Source organism: Convolutriloba macropyga, chromosome 15 (assembly GCF_964194025.1).
Source record: "Convolutriloba macropyga chromosome 15, txConMacr16.3, whole genome shotgun sequence".
NCBI classification, from domain to species: Eukaryota; Metazoa; Xenacoelomorpha; order Acoela; family Convolutidae; genus Convolutriloba; species Convolutriloba macropyga.
This window is the reverse complement of record NC_134482.1, coordinates 4936068-4960608: the sequence shown is the minus strand read 5'-3', so window position 1 is coordinate 4960608 and position 24541 is coordinate 4936068. Positions and strand designations below refer to the sequence as shown.

The following is a 24541-nucleotide window of genomic DNA, read 5'->3' as shown; positions in this document are numbered from 1 at the left end:
GTCCCATTTTTGTCAAAAAATTTCTGAATATTGAAAAACTTTGCAAAAATTCTGGCCAGAAAACTCGGTTTGAACAATTCAGCAACCCTCCTCTCTCTTTAAAGATAAAACCAGCAACACTATCTGTAACAATTATAACATATTATAGCAAAGTTGACAAAAATTGGAGCAAAGTTATTGAAAAATTGAATGAAAGCAGCGGAATTCGGCCGAATATTAACAAAACGTAAAATTTTGATAACTCCCAGCAAAAAAAACGAAAATTAAAAATCTTTATAGTTCCATATTCTACGCTGGACGGGCTTTCTAATGATACTACTCACAACTCTCTGTGATGATTATATCGATCGGCCAAAATTGACTGAACAAAAACTCTCATTTGAGTGTATAGTTCGTGCCCCCCCCCCCACTAAAGTGGGTCGGAACGACAAGAAGATTCGCAAAACAATGCGACTGGTAGTATGCGCATACGTCGAAAGTTATTAGGCGTCTCTGATTGGTTTAGAAATTGCTCGCTTTAATTCATTTCAAGAATACCCCCCCCCCCCCCCACCCCCGCCTTTTGCAAATTATTGTTTATTTCTAGACATTACGGGACAATTTTGTGGATGCCTGAAGGTGTCCTGGAAGTATATTGAAATGTGGCAATCTATCTATAAGTCCCATTCCACAAGTAGCCAGAGGAGTCTCACACATTTCATCCCTCCAATTGTGAACAAACAACAACAACAGCATAACAACAACTCTACTCTTGTTCACATATTAAAAAAGTTTTTCTGGTAGTCCCCCCCCCCTCAGCTTAACCAATATTTTCTCATCAACTGTTGTATTTTGGCTATAGGATATGACTTATCTGCTGCACAGATTGAAAAAGAAATGCCTATTTAGATTTTTTAGTAAAACCAACAGGGCTCGTGCAAGTCTGTGAGTATCAGAGAATGTTTCAAAAACGAAAGAAATATATTTTTTTTTACAAATTATCATAGAAGCAGATTTAAAAACAGAAATCATGAATACTCTGTTCTGTTTACATCTGGTGAAAATTCATGCTTAAAATCATAGAGTAATAACGAAAAAGTGCCATCCACTTATGGTTCTCCAGTAGTACTTAGTGCTAAAAAAATAAGTAACCGTCCATGAAATCGATCATCCATTAGAAGGGCTACACTACCTGGACTTCAAAAAATTGTTGGTTTTAGAACTGTACAGCCCAGCGTAGTTTTCATGTGAAACCACAGTTCACTTTTTAAACAGAAAATTTGCGCAGCTATCTTTTTTATTTAAAAAAACGTCATCAGTTAGTTATTTTTTTATTCACAGGCAAATTTAAGCCGGCATAACATACCAGAATTAGAGTTCTTCGAAAAAAACTAAAGCTCCAAACACTCCGTTTTTCATGAAAAGCTTGTGATCTACACAAAATTCTATTTCATCTCGAAATGACACTTTGTTCAAAAAAGACAACAAACGAAATTAATGCGCGTCATTGATAGTATGTGCAAAAAGCCTGTATTTTGTTAACTGTGAAGAAAGTTTAAATGCAGAACAGCTGTTTAGAGCAAAAGGAGTTTTCCTCTTCCCATCATGTGAACTAAGTGTATCATGTGAACTAAAGTTAATGTTCTTGTTGGATGAAAAACTTGTTGCTCTCGATCGTGTGTTTGTCATAACTGCTAAGTGTGATATTTTCTGTATCACTTGAGAAACATATGACGTCATTAGGATACGCTTAAAGTTAACCGTAATTGCAAACTCATCCTGACAGCAAAAATTAATGACTGAAAAATATTAAAAAGTATAAAATATATTGCATTAATATCAACAAGTTTTCTTGGTTTGAGCAAAAACAAACTGTGGCAACATTTTTTAGAGGTTTACAATTTTAAAGTCCTTAAAGGTTCCAAGTTCTCTTAAAAAAATCTGAAATCCAATGTTAAGAAATTAAAAATGTAGTTCAGTCATGAGAACGCTAACCAAAACAGGTACAAATATAATATTAAAAAATGTAGTATTGCTCATAAAAATTTAACACTGTTTGCAAAAAAATTGTTTGTGATCCTTTGAAATCTAAAGGTTTTCTTTGTTAATTTGTAGTTTTTTGACCACGTCTCACTGATGACAGGTCGAAATGAGTTTCAGGAAGTTGCATGTTAATTCATTTGGTATTTAGGAAATTAACGCTAAGGTTGCATTCTCATTTAAAAAAGATTGTTTAATATTTTAAGTTTTTCCAGTAGTATTGGAGTATTGCCAATTTAACATTACTTTTGTCAATTATTGTCGTAGTTCCAGCAAAAAAAAGAGCTGGTATCTCATTTCATGTGAAATAGAATGTGGTCTGCATTGCTGTTTTTTTTAAATAACCTGCTAGCCATTCTCCATAACACAGATCTCATACCATTTCTGACGAAATACACGTTATGCCGTTTATTTGAGGCTTTTTGAGGCTTTTTTGTTCCGACCCACTTTAGTGGGGGAGGAACTATATACTCAAATGGGTTTTTTTTGTTCCGTTAAATTTCGCCGATCGATATGTTCATCGTAGAGAGTTGTGAGTGGTATCATTTAAAAGCCCGTCCAGCGTAGAATATGGAATTAAAAAGATTTTTTCAATTTTTGTTTTTTAAAGGGAGTTATCGAGGTTTAAAATTTTGTGAATATTAGACGTATTTCAGCCGTTTTTATTCACATTTTCAGAATTTTTGGCCTATTTTTCGTCAATTTTGCTAAAGTTTGTTCAAACTATTAACTGTAGTGTTATTAATTTTATGTCTAAAGGTAAAGGAGGGCTGCTGAATTGTTCAATCCGAGTTTTTTGGCTAAAAGTTAAGCTAAATTATTCAAAATTCGATTTTTTTTGGGACCAAAATTGGGACAAAATTTGCTTTTTTTAGCCGACTTGCGTTAAATTTGCTGGAAGCAGATACGTTAAAGCTGAGACCATATTCTTTTTAGGCTGACAAACGAGCTAGTTGTACACCCACTGGCTTTGAGAGTCTTCCGGAGTTATAATCTTGTAAACGTTTTTGCAAATTTAAACTCAATAAGTTGCATTTTTATTTTTGACAAACTGAAAAATTTTGTTAAGGAACTGATCTGTTTTTCAACCAATTGGACAAATAAGTAAATTTTTAGACGCACAGCAACATCTGGGCTGATCCTGATATCGCCCACGATCCTTACGATAAAGAATTTTTTAGGTTTTAATAGAGCGCGGCTTTTTTTCAAAATATTTTCGTTATTTAAAAGTTTTCGATAAAAACTTTTTTTTTTACTTACAAGATTTCCAAATCTGGGCTCAATCAATGACAGCTATTTTTTATAACAAACAAGGCCAAGCAAGATTATATAACCGTATCAGAGTTAAGGGCGTCGTCTGTATGGCTCTGACCAATTGTTTTCGTAAAAAAAGTTTCTGGTTTTGCTTTCATTTTTTATCTTTTTGTAGCCCGATGACTTGTTGTCCCCAGTCAAAGATCCAGTTATTATTCAGGAGATATAAATAAACCTTGACACTCCTTTCAGGTGTTATCTAATGTCTGTTATGACTTTGAATATATTTGTTTTAAGAAAACATCGGTAAGTTTTTGAATTTTGCAACGCTCTTATTTCTCTCAACTTTGGGCGTAGTCTCAGTAAAAACCATCAGAATCCAATTTTCTGTGGATTATAAATTAATGTATGTAACGGTTTTACGTTCAACTAATGGTCTTTTTTTGATACTACGCCTCTTCAATTTTTTTATTTTTGAGCATAACTGCGTACTTTATGAGTTCAACTTTTGTTTCCTGGTCGAATTATTGCATTATTCACATAAACAACTGAAGGAAAGCATAGTAGGGAAAATGCACAGCGCTGGAAGAAGGCGTATCCGAATATTTAATGGTTTTTCTTATATAGTTTACGCTTTTTGTGCTGAGACAAAGTTATCTAGCAAAATTTTATGATTTTTTTTGTTTTTGCCTATGTTGGTCTTTCTATTGGTTGTTATACGCTATATAACTAATAACGATGGGTCTTAATTGCCTGCCCAGGAAATTTAACTAATCATAGTTAAAGCTTTCAGTTTATAGCTGTTTGTTTTAATGACTTTAACTTTGAAATAAAGAATTTTTTTCAACCGTTTCCTTTTTCCTTTCATTTTCTTAACCATGTAACTCAATCTCACTAATTCTAAGTAATTCCAATTATTGTTGTTGATTCAATCAATTTTTTTGCCCTCGGTTATACGTTGTGACTGATTGCTTCCACGATTAGTTTCTTAATAACTTTTGAAAATATTTGTTTTCAAATACATAATGGGGTTTTTGAGCTTCATTTTTTAATTAATTTTTCGATCGATGTGTAGCTCAGTCTGTGTAAACAAAGGTCACAACCCGTTTCCAGTGAACTATAATTTAATCTCTATAAAGGTTTTAACTTCAAACATTTGTTTCTCGGCTTTACTACTGCTGTTATTACGAGATTTTTTTTAAAACATTTGATTTTTTTTGTATTTTTACATTTTATAGGATTTTTGGTTTTTTTAACATTAATTGTAGATCTCACTGGCTTTGAAATTTTAGACAATTCAGCATTGGATAATGATAGGTCTCAATTGCTTCCTATGGACATATAAATGAACATTTCAGAAATTTCAGTGAAATTAATTCTTTTCAAAAAAGGAAACCTATATTTGAACTTCGCACCTCTTTGCTCTTTTTTTCGACCTATTATCCACTCGCATTGAGGACATGATCCAAATTTTTGCTGTTGGTGTATAGGTTAAATTGATTCAATTACGTTTTATCTGATGCGAGTTTGATTTTATGACTTTATTTATCATAGAAATCGAGTTTTGGTCGTAAATAATGATTGTTGTTTGATATTTATTATTGTCCTTTCTAGTAATCATATAATTTCATATTAATAACAACGTTCATCGGCCCTCTAGGGTGGCATTTTTGTATTCCATTGGTTGTTTACGGACCGATAAGTATGTTTTTGAAAGTTTTCTATCTCTTCATCATTTGGAAGACAATTAAGTCAAGAATGTGGATGAGCGGGGTCGGAACCTTATGTGCGTACGCACATTACCGAGCCTCCTTGTTAAATATAAATTGAGTTTCAGTCGTTATTAGTTCTTGTTGATTTTTTTCCGTTTTAGGGTTTGTCTGGTCTCTTATCCTCGTTACTGGCAAGTTTCACCGGCCTCTAATTAGTCAGTATTTGGTATGATTAGTTGCTTGAGTTTAAAGCAACTTTTCAAACATAAACACTAATTCTTATCAAATAATAAATTTTTTTGAAAGTTTTCAATCATTTCCTCACTTGTTAGACAATTAAGTCTAAAATGTGGTTGAGCGGTGTGGGAATTTTAATTGCGAATCTTTCATTACTTTTTTTACATTGTTTGTCGCTGTCTTTTGTTTTTCAATTGCAGATTTAAGAAAATTGGAGATCTGTTTTGAAATCTCTGTTTTTTTTAAATCAGAAGTCTCTATGGTTGCTTTTTGAGATCCTGAAAATTATTCACACTTTTCCCATCTTTTTCTTGCTTAAAATTCAATTATTCCGATTTGTTTTTTTCATTTTACGAGCCTTCTGTTGGTCAAAGCGTTGTTTTTTTCAAGATACTGCACGTTATCGGAAACTGGAGACGTTTTTGATATAATCTCAACTCATAGGAAAAACGCCATAGGATCATTTTTTCTGGTTTTCCGAATAAAATTGTACAAAAATATATCTATTTATTTGGAGGTTTCTTATTGTTCCGACCCTCTTGAGGGGGGAGGAACTATATACTCAAATGGGTTTTTTTTTGTTCCGTGAATTTTCGCCGCTCGATATATTCATCGTAGAGAGTTGAGACTGGTATCATTAGAAAGCTTGTCCAGTGTAGAATATGGAATTAAAAAGATTTTTTAAATTTTCGTTTTCTGAAGGGAGTTATCGAGTTTTAAACTTCTGAGAAAAAAGAGTGAATTCACGTTGTTTTTATTCACATTTTCCGGAATTTTTGCCAAAATTTTCGTCAATTTTGCTAAAATTTGTCATAATTTTTTAGAACAGTGTCGTTGATTTTATTTTTGAAGACGAACAAACATTGTTGATTGTTTTCATTTAATTTTTTGGTCAAAAAATATGGATAAACATTTCAAAATTTAGCCGTTTTCATCAAAAACAGCACGAAATAAGCTACTTTAGTCCACTTTGATTAAATTTGCCGACAGTACACCCCCAAACAACACTCATACAATCTTTGTAGACTTATAGGGGGCTATTTCTGATTCAGAGTCCGCTGAGAGTGCACTGTATTTAAAACTTTGCCGTTTTTTTCTAACTTTACTCGTTGATTATCAAAAATTCAGAATTTATTTTGAGTTTTCAACTAACAAATTATCTATATATACAACATTCGAAAAATCAATTGTTCCTAACGGACAAAAAGTATAAGCAGGGCTAGTTTTGGGCCATTCTTGGACTGTTACAATCCAAAAAAAATCGGGTTGTAATCAGTCGGTCTTTTTTTTTTAAAAAAAAAGACTTTTTTTAATAATAAAGAACAGAACATATCAAATCAAAGCTCAGGAGTGATAGGTTCAACCAATTCGCTTGCTAAGCAGCTCCAAACTAATGCATGTAGTTTTTTAATTGAAAGTTTATGGTCGTTTCTTTTTTAAAAAATAATTGACTTTGCAATAAATAATGGCTTAATAAAGTTTTCCTCTATTTTTTTTTATTTGTTCAACTTCCAGCTTAGTGTCAGCAAAGAAAGACTGCTTCTTCTTTCTACTGATTTAACATTTATTCTCGGTTGTAGTTTTAAGCCTCAAGTTCTTGTTTTCTGGCTTCGATTTTACAAGATTTCAGATTTTTGTTTGTTTTGATATTTGCCAGATTTTCACGTTTTCTAACTTTGTCACATTATCAAATTATTGACAGTTCTCATGTCGCCTTATTAGCATTTAAAATGAGGCAAAATTGAACATATCAAAATCCTGAAAGATATACATCATCGTTTTAACGGCCTCGACGCCTCTTTCTTGAAGAAATCAATTGAATTTTTTAATTTTGTCTCTAACTGTCATTTATACTTTTTCGTTTCGATCGTATGAAATTTCCTGTATAGTGATAGCTTTCATTGGTTTTTTATGGAAGAATAGAACAACCGATATTCTGATATTAGTAGATAGCTGATGGCTTTCATGACTTTGAAAACAATCGTTTTCCAAAATTTAAAAAAAACTACAAATTTGTTCTGTTTTTGTTTCTTTTTTTTACCTAATCTCGTTTGTTAATTACAGGTCAAATATGACATTATGGGTGTCAAGGGAAAAAACGTAATTGGTGTCCCAAAAACTTTTTTTAAAGAATTTGTTATGACCTTACTGGCTTCGACACCGGTTTTTCACAAAAAAAAAGTAAATTAATTTGATTTTTGTCATATTTGACGTTCTTTTTGTAGATGCAAGAAATATTCTGAATAATTACAGGTCTCGAGGGCTTCCTTTTCATGACTAAATGACACTATTTAAATAGCTCTTTTTGTAATTAATGCCTTTCATGACATTGAATGTAATTTTGTTTCGAAAAAAAATTAAAAGTATTACATACTTTAGCACTTCGCTTTTTTATCTACTTGTTAGCTAGTCTTACTAATGAATGGCCACGTACTACATTATAGCTGTTTGAATAAGGCGCAATCAAATATATTTTGAGTGCCAAAATTTGGCTTGACGGTTTTGACAGCGTTTTCTGGCAAGTTTCAATTGAAACTTTGTTTGTTCTTTGTTGTTCTTTTTAGCCGCTTTAAAAAATGAATAAGGACAGGTCCTAATGCCCTCTATGGAAGCAGTGGTAATCGTAAATTTGTGGTAACATTAATTGACCCCTAATGGTATTTATTACTTTGAAGTTAACTGTTTTGAAAAAAATAAGTTAATTTTTTACTTTACTGTTTTTGTTCTTTTTTGTATAATTGTTACCAAACCTTTTTATGGACTGGTCGCATATGTTTTCTGGTGATTTATAAGTTAGTTTTGTTTAGTTTTGGTTTATCTGACGGTATGTTGACTTTGTTATTAAATTTAGTTTTTAAGAGGGACATAAATTTTTTGATGTATTTAATGTTTGTTGTTGTTGTTGTTGTTTGATTTTGCTGTTCGTCTTGACTCGCTTTCTTAATATTGACATATTACAGCCATCTAATGCATCAATTTTTACTCCACTGAGTTATTTGTTTTGGAGGCTATCTTATCGTTCATACAGAATTTTTTGAAAAAGAATTCTCAAAAAATAATTTCGGGTTTTTCTATCTGTTCCTCATTTGGTAGACAATTATGCCAAAATTGTGGATGGGCGGGGTCGGAACCTTATGTGCCATCGCACATTACCGAGCCGCCTTGTTCGTTTAATGGATCATATACATAGAAAAAACATTGCAAACACTTGAATAGTTTTTTCCTAGATCCTAAAAAAACTAACGATTTGTGTTGTTTTATTTATTCAAGCTTTAAAGGACTTCAAAAAGACATTTTTGACAAAAAGTTTTTTGGTTAATAAACATTTTACATTTATTGTATTTAGCTACGGTTACTTTTGCGATGAGAATTGGTTTTTCTTAGTTTAAAAGTTAAGGAATCATAAATTGCTTTAATCAATCGATTTTTTCATAAATTTGTTGCGCTAGTTGATACAGTCATTTTAAAACATTCCGTTAGTCCTGATAAAAAGCACAGCAGAATGCTTTCAAGTTTGTAACGAAAATAATTTCGTACCCAAATGGGTTGTTTCAAGCGTTCTATTTATTGTTTAATATCCAATTTTTAAACATAGAGCGTCAGTTACACTAATTTTATCTAGTGAAACGAAAAAATTGTATCAAACTACTCTTGCATGTCATTCTATTTGAAATAGCGGAGCACTTTCGTTGCTCAAAAGATTGATTGACTAGTATGATATGATAAAAAGACGACAAAAAGTGTCTGATATTTCAACTTAACCAGCTGGACAAGATAGGGCGATGCACAAAAACTCTGAATGTCAATTTCAAAAACATCTCATGTCCACTTTTGCAAACAATTTTTTAAATTATTTTTTCTGAATGAGACATTTGACACTTAAAAGATGCTTAATAGAATCCGAAGTAACGTTTTGCTTTGTGTTTGGTTGACGTCTCGACCACTGGATGAGACAAATCGTCCCTGTTCAAGTAATTTTCAGAAATTTTATTTTGTTTGTATTCTAAGCCCCTTATCCCAGACATTCGTAAATACTTAACTTTCGAAAGTCTTCCTAAACTGTTACTAACTGCGCAAACTCCATTATGATTATGTAAAATTTCTGCATGATTACTTTTATGTCGAATCAGATAAACCTTGTGGCCAATTTCCCAAAAAGTCAACAAAATTTGTGCATCATTGAAGCCACTGTCGATATTTGTAGATTTTCACAGTTTTGCGTATCCCTTTCCCAAATTTAAATTTGTTAACCAATTCTACGATTTTAAGAACACAATTAGCCTAAAACTTTTGATCGCAATTTATTAGTATTTACTTGTGATCAAATTCAAAGATTAAATTGCTATTGTGAAGAGTAATACGGGTTATTTAAAACTATTTACGGCTTTAGTGATCTGCAATTAGTATCGAGAGGAAGAATTCTGGAATAAGTCACCATTAGGCTTTTTTTTTCGTTTCATTTTTATTGATTCTATCTTATTGATTATATACTGCACTTAGAAGTTAATTTCTTGTTGCTGATAATAGCGTCGGATATGAAAAAATGGAAGAAAAATTAAACTAAATTTGCTTGCCACCACAGTTCCACAGGTGTTTCTGGCGATAATCATAAAATGGTTGAGGAAAATAGTAAATTAATCTGCCCCGTGAATTAGTTATGTTGCAAGGACAGGTATATTTGGGATTACCGTGCAAGCTCTGCTTTATTCTTACTAAGCTGAATCTAAGTTAGATAAAAGTCTGCCAGAAAAAACCTATACGGGTAGACTATCTATCTGGCCAGGACAGTTGAAGTAAGTAACAGTCCATGTCTGGTCAAATAGACTCCTTAATTTAGGTCAAGTTCTCCCTTATTTTAGACCAGTTGATTTCACTTATGGAAACTTGAGCTATATTTACGTTAAACCGTCAGTATTGTCCAGAAAGGGCTTTTAGAGCCATTTTTTGGAAAAGACTGACGATACAAAATGGCCTACAATGACAGAGTTTCGTCAGTAGATTTAACTGAGCATTGAGAAGCAATTATACATTTTTAAAATCAATATTCTTTCTAACCCACTTATATGTTTAATCAATGATTAAACGCACAAAAATCCCCTCTCCCACAATTGAGATTAATTTATTTAATAAGGGGCCACTAATTCCACTTTACGCCAATCGCGAAATCTAATTACTCAAATAGTCAGATCTAATAATTTCGCCTTCTGAGAACACTAACACTAATCGGTCAGTGTTTTCGCGTTTGTGGGCAAGACGGACTGAATCACCTCAAAATATTTCAATGCAGGCCAATTTAGCAAATATTTTGAAAAAAATAGTACAAAGTCAAATTATTGGAATAAAGGAAAATGCCTGGCACTAAGTATGAGAAATATTAGTTTTTTTTTGGGGGGGGGGGGGGGGGCAAACTGTAAAAAGTTAAAAATTTGAACTCAAGGGTTACACTAATGCTGCTGAAATTGGGGAGACTACTGGGAAAATTTTTCTTGATAACAGAGAAGGCACATCAAAAAAATTATATAATATAATAGGAACGCAAATATGTTTAAGTAAAACGTGAATATCGGCATCTGCATCTTTCGTGACTTTCTTTAACTAAGTAATTAGACACGGCAAATAAAGATGTGCGTTGATTTTTTTAAAATAAGTATTAGAGGTAATTAATCAATCAGTTTTGCTTTGAAATCTCCTGTTGTAACCATTTTTTATAGTCCAGTCGATCTCAAGCTTGTGTTTAGTTTTAGTGTGATATATTCTATTTCCTGTTGAAGCCATCTCTAACATTTGTTTACGTGTTATATGATATAGATTTTGTACAACCGCAACAAGCCTGAAATTATCATCAAAAATCTTATGTGTTTGTTATCTCAAATGTTTTTTAGTTGATTATTCAGTTATCAATTAAACTTCACATAATATACCTAACTATCTAAAACCTGATAAAATTGACAAAAATAGGATGCTGTTGAATTTGTTACTCTTTTGAGTGAAAACATCAGTCCTCATTGAGTTATAATTTACCTAATAGTTTGAAATGGTAAAACTGAACTCTAGGTATGTGTTGAAAAAAAAAAGAAAAAAAAGAGTAGAGATGGAATTACCGTGAAATATGGACGCTACAAATCGGAAGAGCCATTGTTCTCCAGTTGTAAATTACGGAAGCAGCCTTCACTAAAGCCAGGTTGTTCTCTGGCACTTCTTTCATTCCATAGCTGAAAATAATCGTTTCGAATGAATTCTTGTAAGAACCAAACTTTGAACTGCTTGATCTAACAAGTATGCAGATCATGATAGCTAGAAAAATGTAAGACAGTTTGTTGTATAATTGGTTGAGGTCAAAAAATGTAAAACGAAATATACTGCGGCTAAAACTTAGCGGAAAGTTCTCAGTTCACCGAAATATGTTTTTTGCTCTGTCCTGTTGATATTTAGCAATGGAACGTTCTTCCGAACTTCTGTTCACGCGAAAAAGTTCTGCCGTGGGAAATTAAAACGAGGCACGTAAAAATATGGGGTAAACGCTATCGATAAATCGACTTAGAAACTAGTGGCAGTTGTTGAAGTCAGTGGGAAAGTTTGTTTTACAGAGATGATGTCGAGCGGAGCTAATACATAAGCAAAATTATCGGATTAGATGTATTCATTTTTAGCTCAGAATCTCTTTATCATATATGCATGTGCTCTGATTCAGAAAACAATGAAAAGTTGTGAAAAATCTGAAGTTGAGCTTCTCTATCAGTAACTTGTAGCAGTTTTCTGATAAAGCTATTAACGGAAAAAGAAAGATTTCAACAGTTCAAGGAATTTTCCGATTGCAAAAAAAATTTAGTCAGATTCAGGATCAACATTATATATCCTGTTACTGAATGAGATTTCAATCTTTTCTTCGATTGTTTGTCTTTCTCTATCAGTTAAACTATGCAAAAGATGTCACCTAATATTTTAATTTAATCTTTGAAATCTAAGTCTTCGACACTGAACTTATACTTCGTTCTCCATCCAAAATCAACAAAGTTAACTTCCAGTAATAAAATATTTAATCGGGGACAATATTGGACACATTGTTGTTAGAAAAAAAATCATCGGCCAATATCTGATTGTTTAGCATTTCAAATGGGGAAGAACAAATCTTATTGGTTAGTTCGTAGCATTTTTTTAAGTTACTTTGCTTTTTTGTTGTTTCCTATTTCGTCAGGAAGAGCATTTTAAGCGTTCAAAATAACGCAAATTAATCGAAACAGAACATGGCCTCGAGAAACGCAGAATCTTTTGCTCTTTATCAACGACTTCAATACGGCACCTGCCAGTTGCTAGTGAAACTATATTGAGAAATCTGTTTTTTGAAAATTCGGCACTTCAAAGCAAATTATTTGTTCTTCCTTTTGGCAAATTAGTGTCATCAGTGATTTGAACTAATCACTTTTTGGTGAAGCAAACAAAATCTCGTTTACCATTTTCAAGTTGCAGCTGATGGTTTAATGGAATAAAAGGCTATGAGACTTCATTTAAAAAATCTGAAATTTGACACTGTTTAACACTTTCGATTTTTTGTCTTATCTTTTGTGCGTAATTACTCTAAAACGAAGGCCGATTGCTTTTCAATTGTAATATAATTGAACTCTCATAAGCCAGTCATTCGATAGCTCTTGCTTTTACCTATTTGGAAAATGTGTTTTTGTCAATTAGTTTGTGCAAAATTTTGTCCTTCATGTATTTGTTGTTAAATTGCAGAACTAAGATTTAGTCAGTTCGTATTAGAGGCCCAACTGGTTTATTTTATTAATTGAAGGGAAATGGTTTTATTGACATTCTGAACATTTGGTTTAAAAAATTGATTGAATTTTTTACCATTGAAAATTTTTTTCTTCTTTCTATCAATGTGTACCAAAGTCCCAGTAAATACAGATTGGATCTTTTTGTAGAGATAAAAATGCAAACTTTGTACTAGTTCGTTTTCTAATTATTGGTTTTTTGGCTTTCATACATTGAGTATTCATGAAATTTTGGCGATTCTGGACCTTTGCCCAATTTTGAGTTCCTTTCGTTTTCGTGTTGCATTACAACATAATTATCGCTTCCCATTGGTACTGATGCTGAAAGCCATTACACATATAGTGAACTAAATCAAATTTTACTTCAGGGCTTCGACAGCTCAAACATCGATGTATTGCTCAATGTATCGATGTATGTCTCGCTTTTTTGTAGACTTATGACAAATTCTGGAGAATGACAGGCCTCAATGGCTGCCTATGGAGTGAAAAATTTATTTAAAAGTTTGATTTGACGGCTACTTAATTCATTGACTCTGACATTTAGTAATTCTACAAAAAAATATCAAATTTTGGACATTCTGCACTTTTTGCTGACTTATTGCGTAATAACATTAAGGAACGATCCCATATGTTCTCATGAGACTTTATTTTTTCCTGATGATGCTAACTTTTTTTATCTCATTCTTTATCGATGCTATCAATTTTTTTGTCTGTATTTATCTGATGTCATTTGACTTAAAGGTTTGTAAAAAATATGATATTGGTTTTTGGTCGCACCAAAGGTTTGTTTTTGTTAATTTACTTAATAATCTCGTTTCCTTGTTTCATCAATCACATGTTTTTCCGATTATCCATGGTGGCCTTTTGCAATTCATTTTCTCACTAACGACCAGGCTCAAAGGCGCCGATGGAGTTACACGAGAATCTATCTATTTTATTCTAATTGCAAGCCAATGATTGCTTTGATTTCGCCCGTTTAGTTCTTCTTTTTGTTTGCTTGTTAGAGAATTTTATTCTATACAGGTGATATTTTCATTAAAGTGAATTACAGGTTTATTTGTTAAGTTTAGGTTTTATCTGATGCTATTTTGTCTTTGTTAGTGTTTTAAAAAAAGATATTTTGTTTTGTTGTTTTGTTTTGGTTTCGGCTAGCGTATTGAAGTTTGATTAATGGCAGGTATCATCGGCTCTCCAATCCGGCATTTTTAAAATGTTTTCGTAGTTTGCTTTTCAAACAATTTTTTTCACTCAATTACCAATTACATCTGAGCATTTTTATTTTTAGTTCTTTCCTGTTACTCATTTGGTATACAATTAGGCTAAAAATGTGGAAGAGCGGCCTCATGACATTATGTGCGAACGCACATTAACGAGCCTCTTTGATTAATTATATCATTAAAGTCACTATAAGATTTCACAAATTGGTTAAATAAGTGAAATTTTTGAAAATTTTTAAGAGACAGTTGATTTTACAACACGAGATGAGATGAGACAAGACGAACATTGGGAACAGGATAGAGAAATAACAGGTAGATTACAGGTATGAGTGCCGGATTAATTTGGAGTTATTTATCTTTTTGATGATTTTCTAACTCTGGTGGTAAGAAGTAGTCCACTGCCCCATAAATTGTCCTGTCTGAGCCTGGATCAGAGAAGTCTCCAATCTCTATGCTTATATTTTCCGCTGAAATACAATAAATTAACCTGTTCAATCAACTTAAATTAATGACAGAATAAACTATTCAGAGATCTCGGCTTGGGTTGCATTTGTTTCCGTCGGTGGATAGCGTAATTTTGTTAATCTATGGATAGGTCTGCAGAGACATTTAATTTTATAAGCAAATAGCATCGGTAGTTAAATTCAAAACCAAAGAAGCCGAATATCTCATCAATAGATTATAATAATTTCATAGAAACGTTTCCTATGGGCTAAACTTACTCATATTAAGCTTATGTTACACACTGCAAAATTAAATGTATCTCAAATGACTAAAGACCGAGGTGCATTGAAAATGCTTTAATTCATAAAAAGATGAGAAGAAACGAAAAAGAAGCACAACTTTAATTTAAGGCTGCAATTTAGGTTTCAAGGATTTTTCATCATCCAGCGGAAATCAGAGCTATCCCGTCGATTGATTTTCTATGATCAAAGGAAAAGTAGTAATCAGCCGTTGATGCCCCATTGATAGACTTTCTATGAAATTACTCCTATTCATCGACAAAATTCAAGGGTAGACCGGCCTGGGATATTAAAATTCCAGCTCAGTTTTTTCATTGGATACCATATGGCCATCGAATAGTTGGAAATATTATTGAAAACAGTTATTTTTCTATGTTCCACCTCTACTAATGAACACGAACAGACAAAAACTCAGGTATCACACCTTTTGTTTTTCAGTTTACACTACAGGATTTGATTCAAACAATTTGGCATGTCTTCAGAGTTGTGATATAAATTTGAATTTTTATTTCTTATTGGAAAAACTTAGAATGACATAACCTCCCTGTACACTCATGATAGAAAAGAAAATTACACAACAAAGGCAGATCTGAATTTCTTTGGTATAATTTGACCGAGCGTTTAACTAAATTCAGTTTTGCTTTGTTAATACATGGGATTCACAAGAATTTTGCGAAATTGGGCAACATTCAAAAGCTAGGCAAGCGTTATTGGACGCAACCGATTTCAACGCGATGTCAAAATCATTCAAGTTCAGTTAAGGTCTGCCTTTGCAATAAACAAAACAATCAAGCAAGCTATATTGATTAACGGTAGGTTTTTGCTTAAAAATTGGTCAACAGTTTTCAAACCCATTCCGTACTTTTTCGTCTATTTAAAGATTAATGCAGTTAACTTATCTGTCGCAGATAAAAAACAAATTCTTATAACTAGGAATGCAAAAGTTTCTGATTATTTTGCTCAGTAGCTTAAGAGAAAACATTTGGATAAGTTGTATCCTCTCTTAAATTGCATAAAATTTTGGCGCTCCTGCAACTGGAAAATTTGTACCACAATCGGAAATAACATTTTCTTGTCAACAAAGAATATACAAACATTAAGCGTGATGCCAAATCATAATTATTCTTGCTTTCGAACCAGAAGGAAACAAATGAAAGTTTTAACGTCTAATTATAGTTGCTTTCTGATGTTACAAAACCCTCAACAGCATGCATACTACCAAAGAATTGTATTGCAATTACTCAAATACAATTATTGTGGGCATGCCGGTACACAGTTTTCAGTGTTTAATTCAACATTATGTCGTCATTTTTCTCAATTTTCCATAGAACTTTTGGTGTAGATTTAATGATAAACAGGCATCAAAATGATAGCATTAATTTCAGAAGAATTCTTTCTGCATCTGGGAAAATTTTAAGAGCATTTCTGTTACGTTGTTTGATCTACAGGACAAAATTGTATTCTGAAATCTTTTGTAGTTCATTTTTTTTTGCTTACAAGCTTGGCGTTTAATTGGGAATCGATCTTTGAAACTGCTCTCCATTTTTTGCTTTAATTCTGATGAATTTTAATTTACAAAATTTAGAGAACACATGCTTCATAGGAACGAAAGTTAGAACAGCAGCGACATTTCTGCAGTACATCAAATGATGAATTAAATGATAAACATAACCGATTAAACGTCGGAAGAATTGCTCTCGACCAACTAGTGGGAGCTATAATCCAATTACACCCTGCTTCAGTCGGGCGGGGGGGGGGCTAAATGGAACTAAGAAGTTCAATAGTGGGCTTCAAATAACCACATTAGAGGTTAACATATAGCACTATTCAGATTTAAAGTAAAAAAATTGCACCAGTTTCGGCGCACTTTTCATTTGACTTTTAGTATCAAATTGCCGCCAATAGAGTTCAGCTGCTTGAAATTGTTATTGAGAGAGAGAGAGAGAGAGTTTTAGAGCACGCGAAAAGCAAAATTCAAGGGCGTAAAAGTCACTCGAAAATTCAGAACGGTCAAGCATAAATTTTGCATAAAAAAGACCAACACGTGTACAATAATTGCTATGAACGTCGTTCAAGAGCAATTAATAACGGAGTTTTGAACATAGGGATACACGGAAAAATCTTGAAGATAATGAGGCAAATTCAATTGCTGTTTGGGTATGGTGGAAGAATGAATGAAGTTTAAACACAGTAAGGTTGTGAAAACCGAAAGTAAAAAATATTGCTTAAAACCAATTATAAAAAAAATGAAAATTTTTACGCAAAGACTAAATAATGTTGAACAAAAAATATTAGCAAAATTTTTTAAATTGTTTCTCCACTTTCAAAAAAATTGCATTTTTTTCAAACACTGCTGCAAACAAAAAAGTATTTGAGAAAAATGAACATTTTAATCCAAATTTAATAAGAACTCTTTTAAGTTTATTCACATCACTATTTATGTGACATTTAGTCCTTTTCCTAATACATTCTTTACATTACAAACAGTTTTTAGCCAAGGCCTTCAGATCTTCAATGGAGACTCCATTTTTCTCCAATCAGAAGAGAAATGTTCTTTAAGCGTCAAGCTTAGCTGTTTTTGTGACTCATACGAGCATGTAATGGTTTTTTCTTATCATTATCTGAACATTCTATTCAAACTGCTGATCTTTAGCTTTGCACGACTAATTACCGCTTGATTTATTTCTGCTCATAGCGATTTCACGACTGGTTCTTAGGGGGCGAAAACATTTACTGGCTTACTTTCAACTCAACAGAACTTCCTGCAAACATCTCTCTCAATCTCGACCACACTATCAACCACTTCAATTGTTTGCCAATAATAACTGCTAACTTAATTCACTACCGTAACTACCGACAATATTGGCTTACACGAACGTAATGATCTTAAACAATAGCTGTTCCATATAAAACAATTAATAAACACATGCATGGAATATATACTAATAATGGAATGATGAAAAATGGCAAAGTCTTAATTGTGATCGAAATTCAAATTTGTTTCGATCATAAGACGATGTAATTCTGCTTGTTTTAAGCATCAAAGTAAAATCCGGGTACTCCTCAGACTGGCTGGGTTGATCAGTCACCTCTCCTTCAACTCGAACGGAGAGGACACTTTGGAAGGCACTTCTGCCAAACTCGTTTCCCAAGCTGTCAGGAGTCTCAAACTTCTCTGTCATCACAAGTACAGCAGTAGGCTGGTTAAAATGGAGTCAGGCTATTCAGATAGTGTGTTCATGTTACCGAAATGGGGGAAAACCATCGCAGACATCAGAAAGCAAAGGAGTTTTTGTGAAATAAAATAATGAAAATTATCCAAATAAATAACGCGAATTACTATATTTCAGAAAAAGTTTCCTAAGAATAATCAACTAACGTTGGGCCTAATGAACGCAAACGAGCGACGAGCGACCGGCTTGGTTGGCTCGGTTGGCTCAATTCAATCTGAATATAAAAAATTCATTGAAGTACAAGCGTTAAATCCACATCCACAACTGATGATTTAATTGCTCATAACTGCGGATAGAAATCTATCTAATAACCCCTCCCCCGCCCAAAAAAATCATCAACGTCGCATTAGTAAAATCATCTCTAAGCTCATTTAAAATTAGAGTTACGTTTAGTCGTCGGTAAATTGTTCACAAGTTTTGGTAACAGATTGGCCATCACACCCAAAAATTTGCTCAGCAATTCATGTTTGCACCCGATTTCCGCTGTCTTTGTTTAGATAATGAATTTAGAGACGTCTAACTACTTCTGAAACGAGTTTGGGAAAAGTGTCATCTAAAGCGTCTTTTGTGTATGAGTTGAATGAAAAATGGCCAAACACTCTAATATGCCTGAAAGCTTCCCAACATTTACTTGCATGCCTCAAATATTAATTCAACTCAACAAACCAATATTTTCCTATCTCTATCTACTCGGAATCTACACAATTTTTCTTTACCTACTCTGTGGAATGCGTATTTAACAGAAGACACAAACTGACGCCGTAGTTGGAGAAAACTATGGGACCTGCCGCCACAAATTTAGCAAACCGTCACTTTAAACTCCTTTTTTTGACTTTATATCAAATGTAGATTACCAAATTATTTTGGGTGAACGATATCCGAATTTTTAATTTTTCATGTCTGCGCAAAATCGAATGCGCATCACAATACTCGACTTCAGCTAGTCATGTTTAGAACATTTTCAGTTTTTAATTATTTATGCCCATTAAAAATCAGAAAGTTCTTCCACAGTTTATGCTGTAATCGCCTCATAGACTTGAAGGAGCTATGCAACAGTCTGTTTTAACTATGGAGACGCAATTGTACAGCTTTTTAAAAAAATCTTAAACATGTAAATTAAACTAACGACTTGTTTAATGGTACATGTTAGAAATTTTTAATCAAGCTTTATTATTTTCTAATTCATAACAAACTAAGGTTCGGTTTTCTTAAAATAGTTTAATAAAAAATATGTTTAAATCCTGCAACCCTTCTGTCTATTGGAACTCCTTCGTGTCGTTTAAGCATTTCCGCTGTAACTTTTTGTTTAAATTTGGTCTTCGACGTTTTAGCGCTGAAGCACTCAATGGCCAAAATACGGATCGGTTTTTAACTGAACTCCTGAACTCTGAACAATGGTATAAACACTCAAGAAGAAGTCCGCTACCCAAGAATTGTGTTGTCTAAACTAATCTAAGTAACAGATGGGGGTCCTAGACTAATCAAACCGAAAAGAGACAGATTAAACTGTTTTCAAAACGCTGACCGGGCCGAACGAAGTATTTAAAAAATTGGCCAGACTGAAAAGAATCTTAGCCAGACTATTGACAAAGCAGATCAAATTTTAAGCTGTGCTATCGGTCTAGACCCAAATTTTTGGAATCATTTAGTAAAAATAGACTTTCAGAAACAATTCGGCGGACCAGCTTTTGATGATGTTTTAATTTTTGCTGCGAGCAGTCGCATGATGTTCAAAAAATTGTAAATCGAGAAAATTATTTTTGTCACTGATTACGGGCACTTGGTATGGCCCGGATATAGTGGATTTGATTACTCTGCATAAAGCATACTTCGACTCAGGTCAGAACCAGACATTATACCTTTACCTGTTGTTTAGTGTGTTAGATTGAATCAGCGGGCTTTCGTCAAACTGAAAGATATTAAGCTGTGGGTATTCCAGACCAATAAGACTGAAATTAAAGAATCGGCCAGACAAAATGCGCGACCAACTGTTTGTTCCTACTATCAACTTGATTAGCTACGGACCACAAGTCGGCAGATCGAATCTGCCTCAGCAAAATTTTTTAGGATCTGTGACGTCATTGCTGCTATCATATATGCACTTCGCTTACGCTTTTTGGTACCGAAAACTCAAATAACCTGTGGACCAAAATTTAAAAGTTATTCAACATGAAACCCTGTATCAATATAGTACTAACGCTTGTAGATAAAGAATGGTTCAAAGCATCTAGCAGCTGTGATGACAAATCTCCGGCTGATAACAGTAGCACCACATAATGTAGAAACTGTTCTGATTGTTGCGAAGAAAGATCTAGGTGGACTTTGGATTCCATTTATGATCAGACTAGTGGAGTGACGTCTCAATAATTGTATTGATGATTTGGTATGTCTATCTTCCCAGATTTGGAGTTTCAGACTTATTTATAACAATCTCTAATTTTCCCAAAAAGCGTTTCCTGATAATAAACACGAATTAAGCTGACAATTTGCAGATTTTCAACTACAATGATTAGGGATCATAAAGTTAAATGAGAAGTCTCCGAATGAAGTATAGAATGACCATAGACATGCGAGCATTAAGGTCTTAGACCAATTGATGAATTTTTTTGGGATCCAATTTTGTAATTCTGTTATGCAGTCCGTTAGATTGAGTGATAGATCTGAGTTATTTTTTTCCACCTTTAACGTATCGCTTGCGTACGGTGAATTCAGAAGTATTGTCACTTTTTTTCACTCAAGGAATTCCAATTTTTTTAATAGGTGTTTATTATTGTTCTCTTTAAGTGTGTCTTTGTTGACTAACTCCCCTATATGAAAGCTTTCTTAGGTGTTCTAAGTTTTCTAAAAGATTCTAAAGCTTTTTTAATCAAAAATAGTGTCAAAAAAAATTTAACCTTGAAGATTCTCGCTTTTTAACTTAAAAAAACATACAGTTGCTACAAAGTACAAGAAACATATCATGTGGAAAAATTCCAGTGGTCCAAAGCTTTCTTTGGAATCCAGTTTGCAATATCACCTTTTCTGATTCTCAGTGATTTTATTCTAATAATAGAACTCCTACTTGATTATTACATAGCAGCGTGCATAAAATCTTGGCTCCAAAAAAGTATAATGAAAAAAGCATTCTAAAACGAACAGTGTTTGAAAACGATGTAATGCCAATCCTCCAGTCGACAAAAAACGAGCTTCTAAAGGCCTCATATATCGAATTAAATTTATTATGCTTTTATTTAAAACACCATAAGTTTATTTTCCGCGAGAAAACTATGAAAACAATCTGTTTATGTCTAACCAATTATTTATTCTGAGTTTAACGGTTCCAATTTTGTGAGTAATTTTAGTCGTTTTTATTAACAGATTTGACATTGATTTCGATTTCCGAAGTTAATAAATTTTGCTCGTGAAACATACTTCCGAACGTCGTGGACAAAAAAGCGGTGCTCTTTATGGAAAATTCTGTCAGTGTTCTTCAATTTGTAACTGAAAGTTGAAAAGTGAAAACTGCTTTTCACCGCAAAATATGTTTCACGGAAGTGTGTCTGCAAGGAATTGTCCTGCAGATTAATTGCAGTATAATCCCTCATTTTAATAGCCTTAAAGCATTAAGTCGTAAAATTGAAAACATAAAGTTCGGTTATTTTTTGGTACCGGTAGACACTCTTAATGATTCCGCCTACGCTCACATTGTTTGCAGCTAAAGATTTATATTGTTTTCGGAACTATGCAAAAATTTTGATTCGAACGAAATACAAATAAGGATCGAGTAAAATGAGAAAAACAATTTTTCATGCAAAATTAGTTTTTGATATCTTCCATTTCAGCGGTTTAAGAATTACATCAACAGCTAAGAACTCAAATCAAAAAATAACGGGAATATTGGCAGACGTCTGTTTTTCATAAACTGTGGTGTTTTGGTTATATGTTAATAAATGTTCTTTGTTACTGCTGGATAATTTAAAAACTTTCGGAAGTTTTTATCTTGAAATAGTCGACAAAATTTGACAAATAGTCGAGCTTTGATTAATTAAGTAACTGAACAAATTACAGTCCGAGAGCCATGTTTTGGTTTGTGTCACAAAGCAGGATATAAAAAAATCAATAATACCAATATCTATCAGTTGGTTACTGTTCAGCACTGTTAATTGTTGCACGGCCGAGAGCTAAGCAAATATTGCGATTTCATTTCAAAAAAAATCAACTGCCAAATTTTTTAATGGATTTTTCATGCTTTATTTTATGAAAGAACCCAAATTATAAATACATAAAACTTTTTGAGATGAAATATTTAGTAAGAAAGATCTTTCTTAAGTAGAATTTCGAATCACTCTCCGTCTCATCTGTAAAAATCCTTATCACTTAAGTCCTCTTAGAGAGTCCTCGACGGTCATAGTCATCTGGTAAGTCATGAAAAGACTTGCAGTAATAATCTTCACGCGCAAGGAAAAGTGTTCTCATTGGGAATGCGTTAACAAATTGGGAACTATTTAAAGAAACACGTTAATTCTCCAGTTAAGTGCCAAATTGGTTCAAATAGCGACGTGCAATATACGCATATCCTTTTGAATTTGAATTTAAAACCAAATCAATTTTTTTACCGCCAACAGCCCAGTAGAGCTGAAATTTTATCGCTCTCCAATTCTGAATTAATTTTTGATACCAACGCCTTATTTCTTTTCGTCACTGCCCAAGTCATCGAATATAAAATTGGTTCTGCTCCATCCCAAGCCGTGGTGGTCAAAATATTGTTCGACAACTTTATGCCTTGGGAGTACCACATCCGAAATGATAAATACGCGGTCTTGGCCAAACTTTGGGTCGCTTTAATTCGAATCATGATGTGGCATCAACAAATCCTAGTCACGAAAAGTCTGATAAGCTCAGCTTTTTTTGAATTTTAATCAGACTCAATCGAATCATAGTCCCACAAAATCTTCCTATATTGCCCAAATTCGGTTCATAAAACCAAAAAATTTAAATCATAGTCTGATTAATTACCGCTCTTAGTGGCATTATTTAAAAAAAAGCCTGAATTGTCAAAACAGTGCGAATCATAGTCTGATTAATTCCCTCTCAGAGTCGCATTATTTCAAAAAATGGACCTGAATGATCAAAAGAGTGCGAATCGAAGTCTGAATAATTTCCTCTCTTAGTTGAATTATTTCAAAAAATGGGCTTAAAAGTTCGCCCAATCAAAAAGGTGCCCAATCATAGTCTGGTTAGTATATGCTTATATCATATGCAAAATGATAACTATTTTCTAAAAGTGTTAATTCGAAACTTTCGCTGTGTTAGTATTTACAAAATAAAGTTGTTCTTACTTTTTTTCGAAAGAATCTTCATATATATCAGTATGCTTGAACACTATGTATATAGTAAAAAAAACTATGATTATTGTTTAGATCAATCCTCCAATACTCAAGAAATATATCAGAAGACGTCAAAGGATACTATTAGCCCAATGCGATCATGAATCCACATTATTTATAGTTTTTACTGTTTCACTTATGGTTTTTTATAGTTATCAAGTTATAAACAGAACGAATAACTTTCAGCAGAATGCGAAATTTTTGACCACTGGATATCTGATGTTACTTTGATCAGCTGAAAATATTTTGAAGTGTTTTTTTCTCGACGGGTAAAGTCACACATCAAATCTAAGTTGAGAATTGTGGTTAGAAGACTTTTGCTGTAGAAAATTGATAACTACATCAAAATGACGAAATTTTACGGCACACCGATGCCAACAATCTTTTTTCACCCTCAATAAGTGCTAATTTGCTTACTTTTTACAATGATTTCCACTGGGAAGATAGTGAAGGTGTTAGAGATAATGATAAAGTTTTCAAAATAAGTAAAGTAATAAACACAAAATTAAATTGCAGATTCACTTTCATATCTTCAATAAACAAGCTTGACATTGGCAAAATATTAAGGTCAACTACGTTATAAAACGTAATTTGTTTATTAATTTGACGATGGCTGGTTGAATAAACTAACAAAGTGATTCCAAAACTCTGTAATTGCAAACAATTTCACACAAAATGATAGAATCTAAGTTAATTGTTTTCTTCGGTTGTGTGAAATAATTTAATGGAAAATAAAGTACATACCAAAATCTTTTCAAAACAGTATTTTCTCAAAAAAGTTTCTGTTTGTGAAATATCACATTATAACACAAATGTCTAATATGTTTGATTTCGCTGAAACTATACACGTGAGTTGGATTCGGATGTTAATCTTGCAAGATCTTGCACGAATCTTGCAAGATTAAGCATAATCTTTCAAGATTTTCCTGCAAGATCTTGCAAGATTAACATCGTCTTGCAAGACTCTTGCAAGATTTATATCGCCTTG

At 33.0% G+C, this 24541-nt stretch overlaps 1 protein-coding gene across 1 annotated transcript; it reads right to left on the bottom strand.

The window, feature by feature from the left end:
• Positions 1–582: 582 nt before the first annotated feature.
• On the bottom strand, positions 583–24129 carry LOC142354562 (testisin-like). Its single transcript, XM_075406884.1, has 5 exons — positions 23990–24129; positions 20386–20546; positions 14588–14678; positions 11324–11434; positions 583–703 (listed from the first exon to the last, which is right to left on the bottom strand). Exons 1-5 carry the CDS (start codon positions 24103–24105, stop codon positions 583–585), a joined length of 600 nt encoding a protein of 199 aa, XP_075262999.1. The 5' UTR covers positions 24106–24129.
• Positions 24130–24541: the final 412 nt, after the last annotated feature.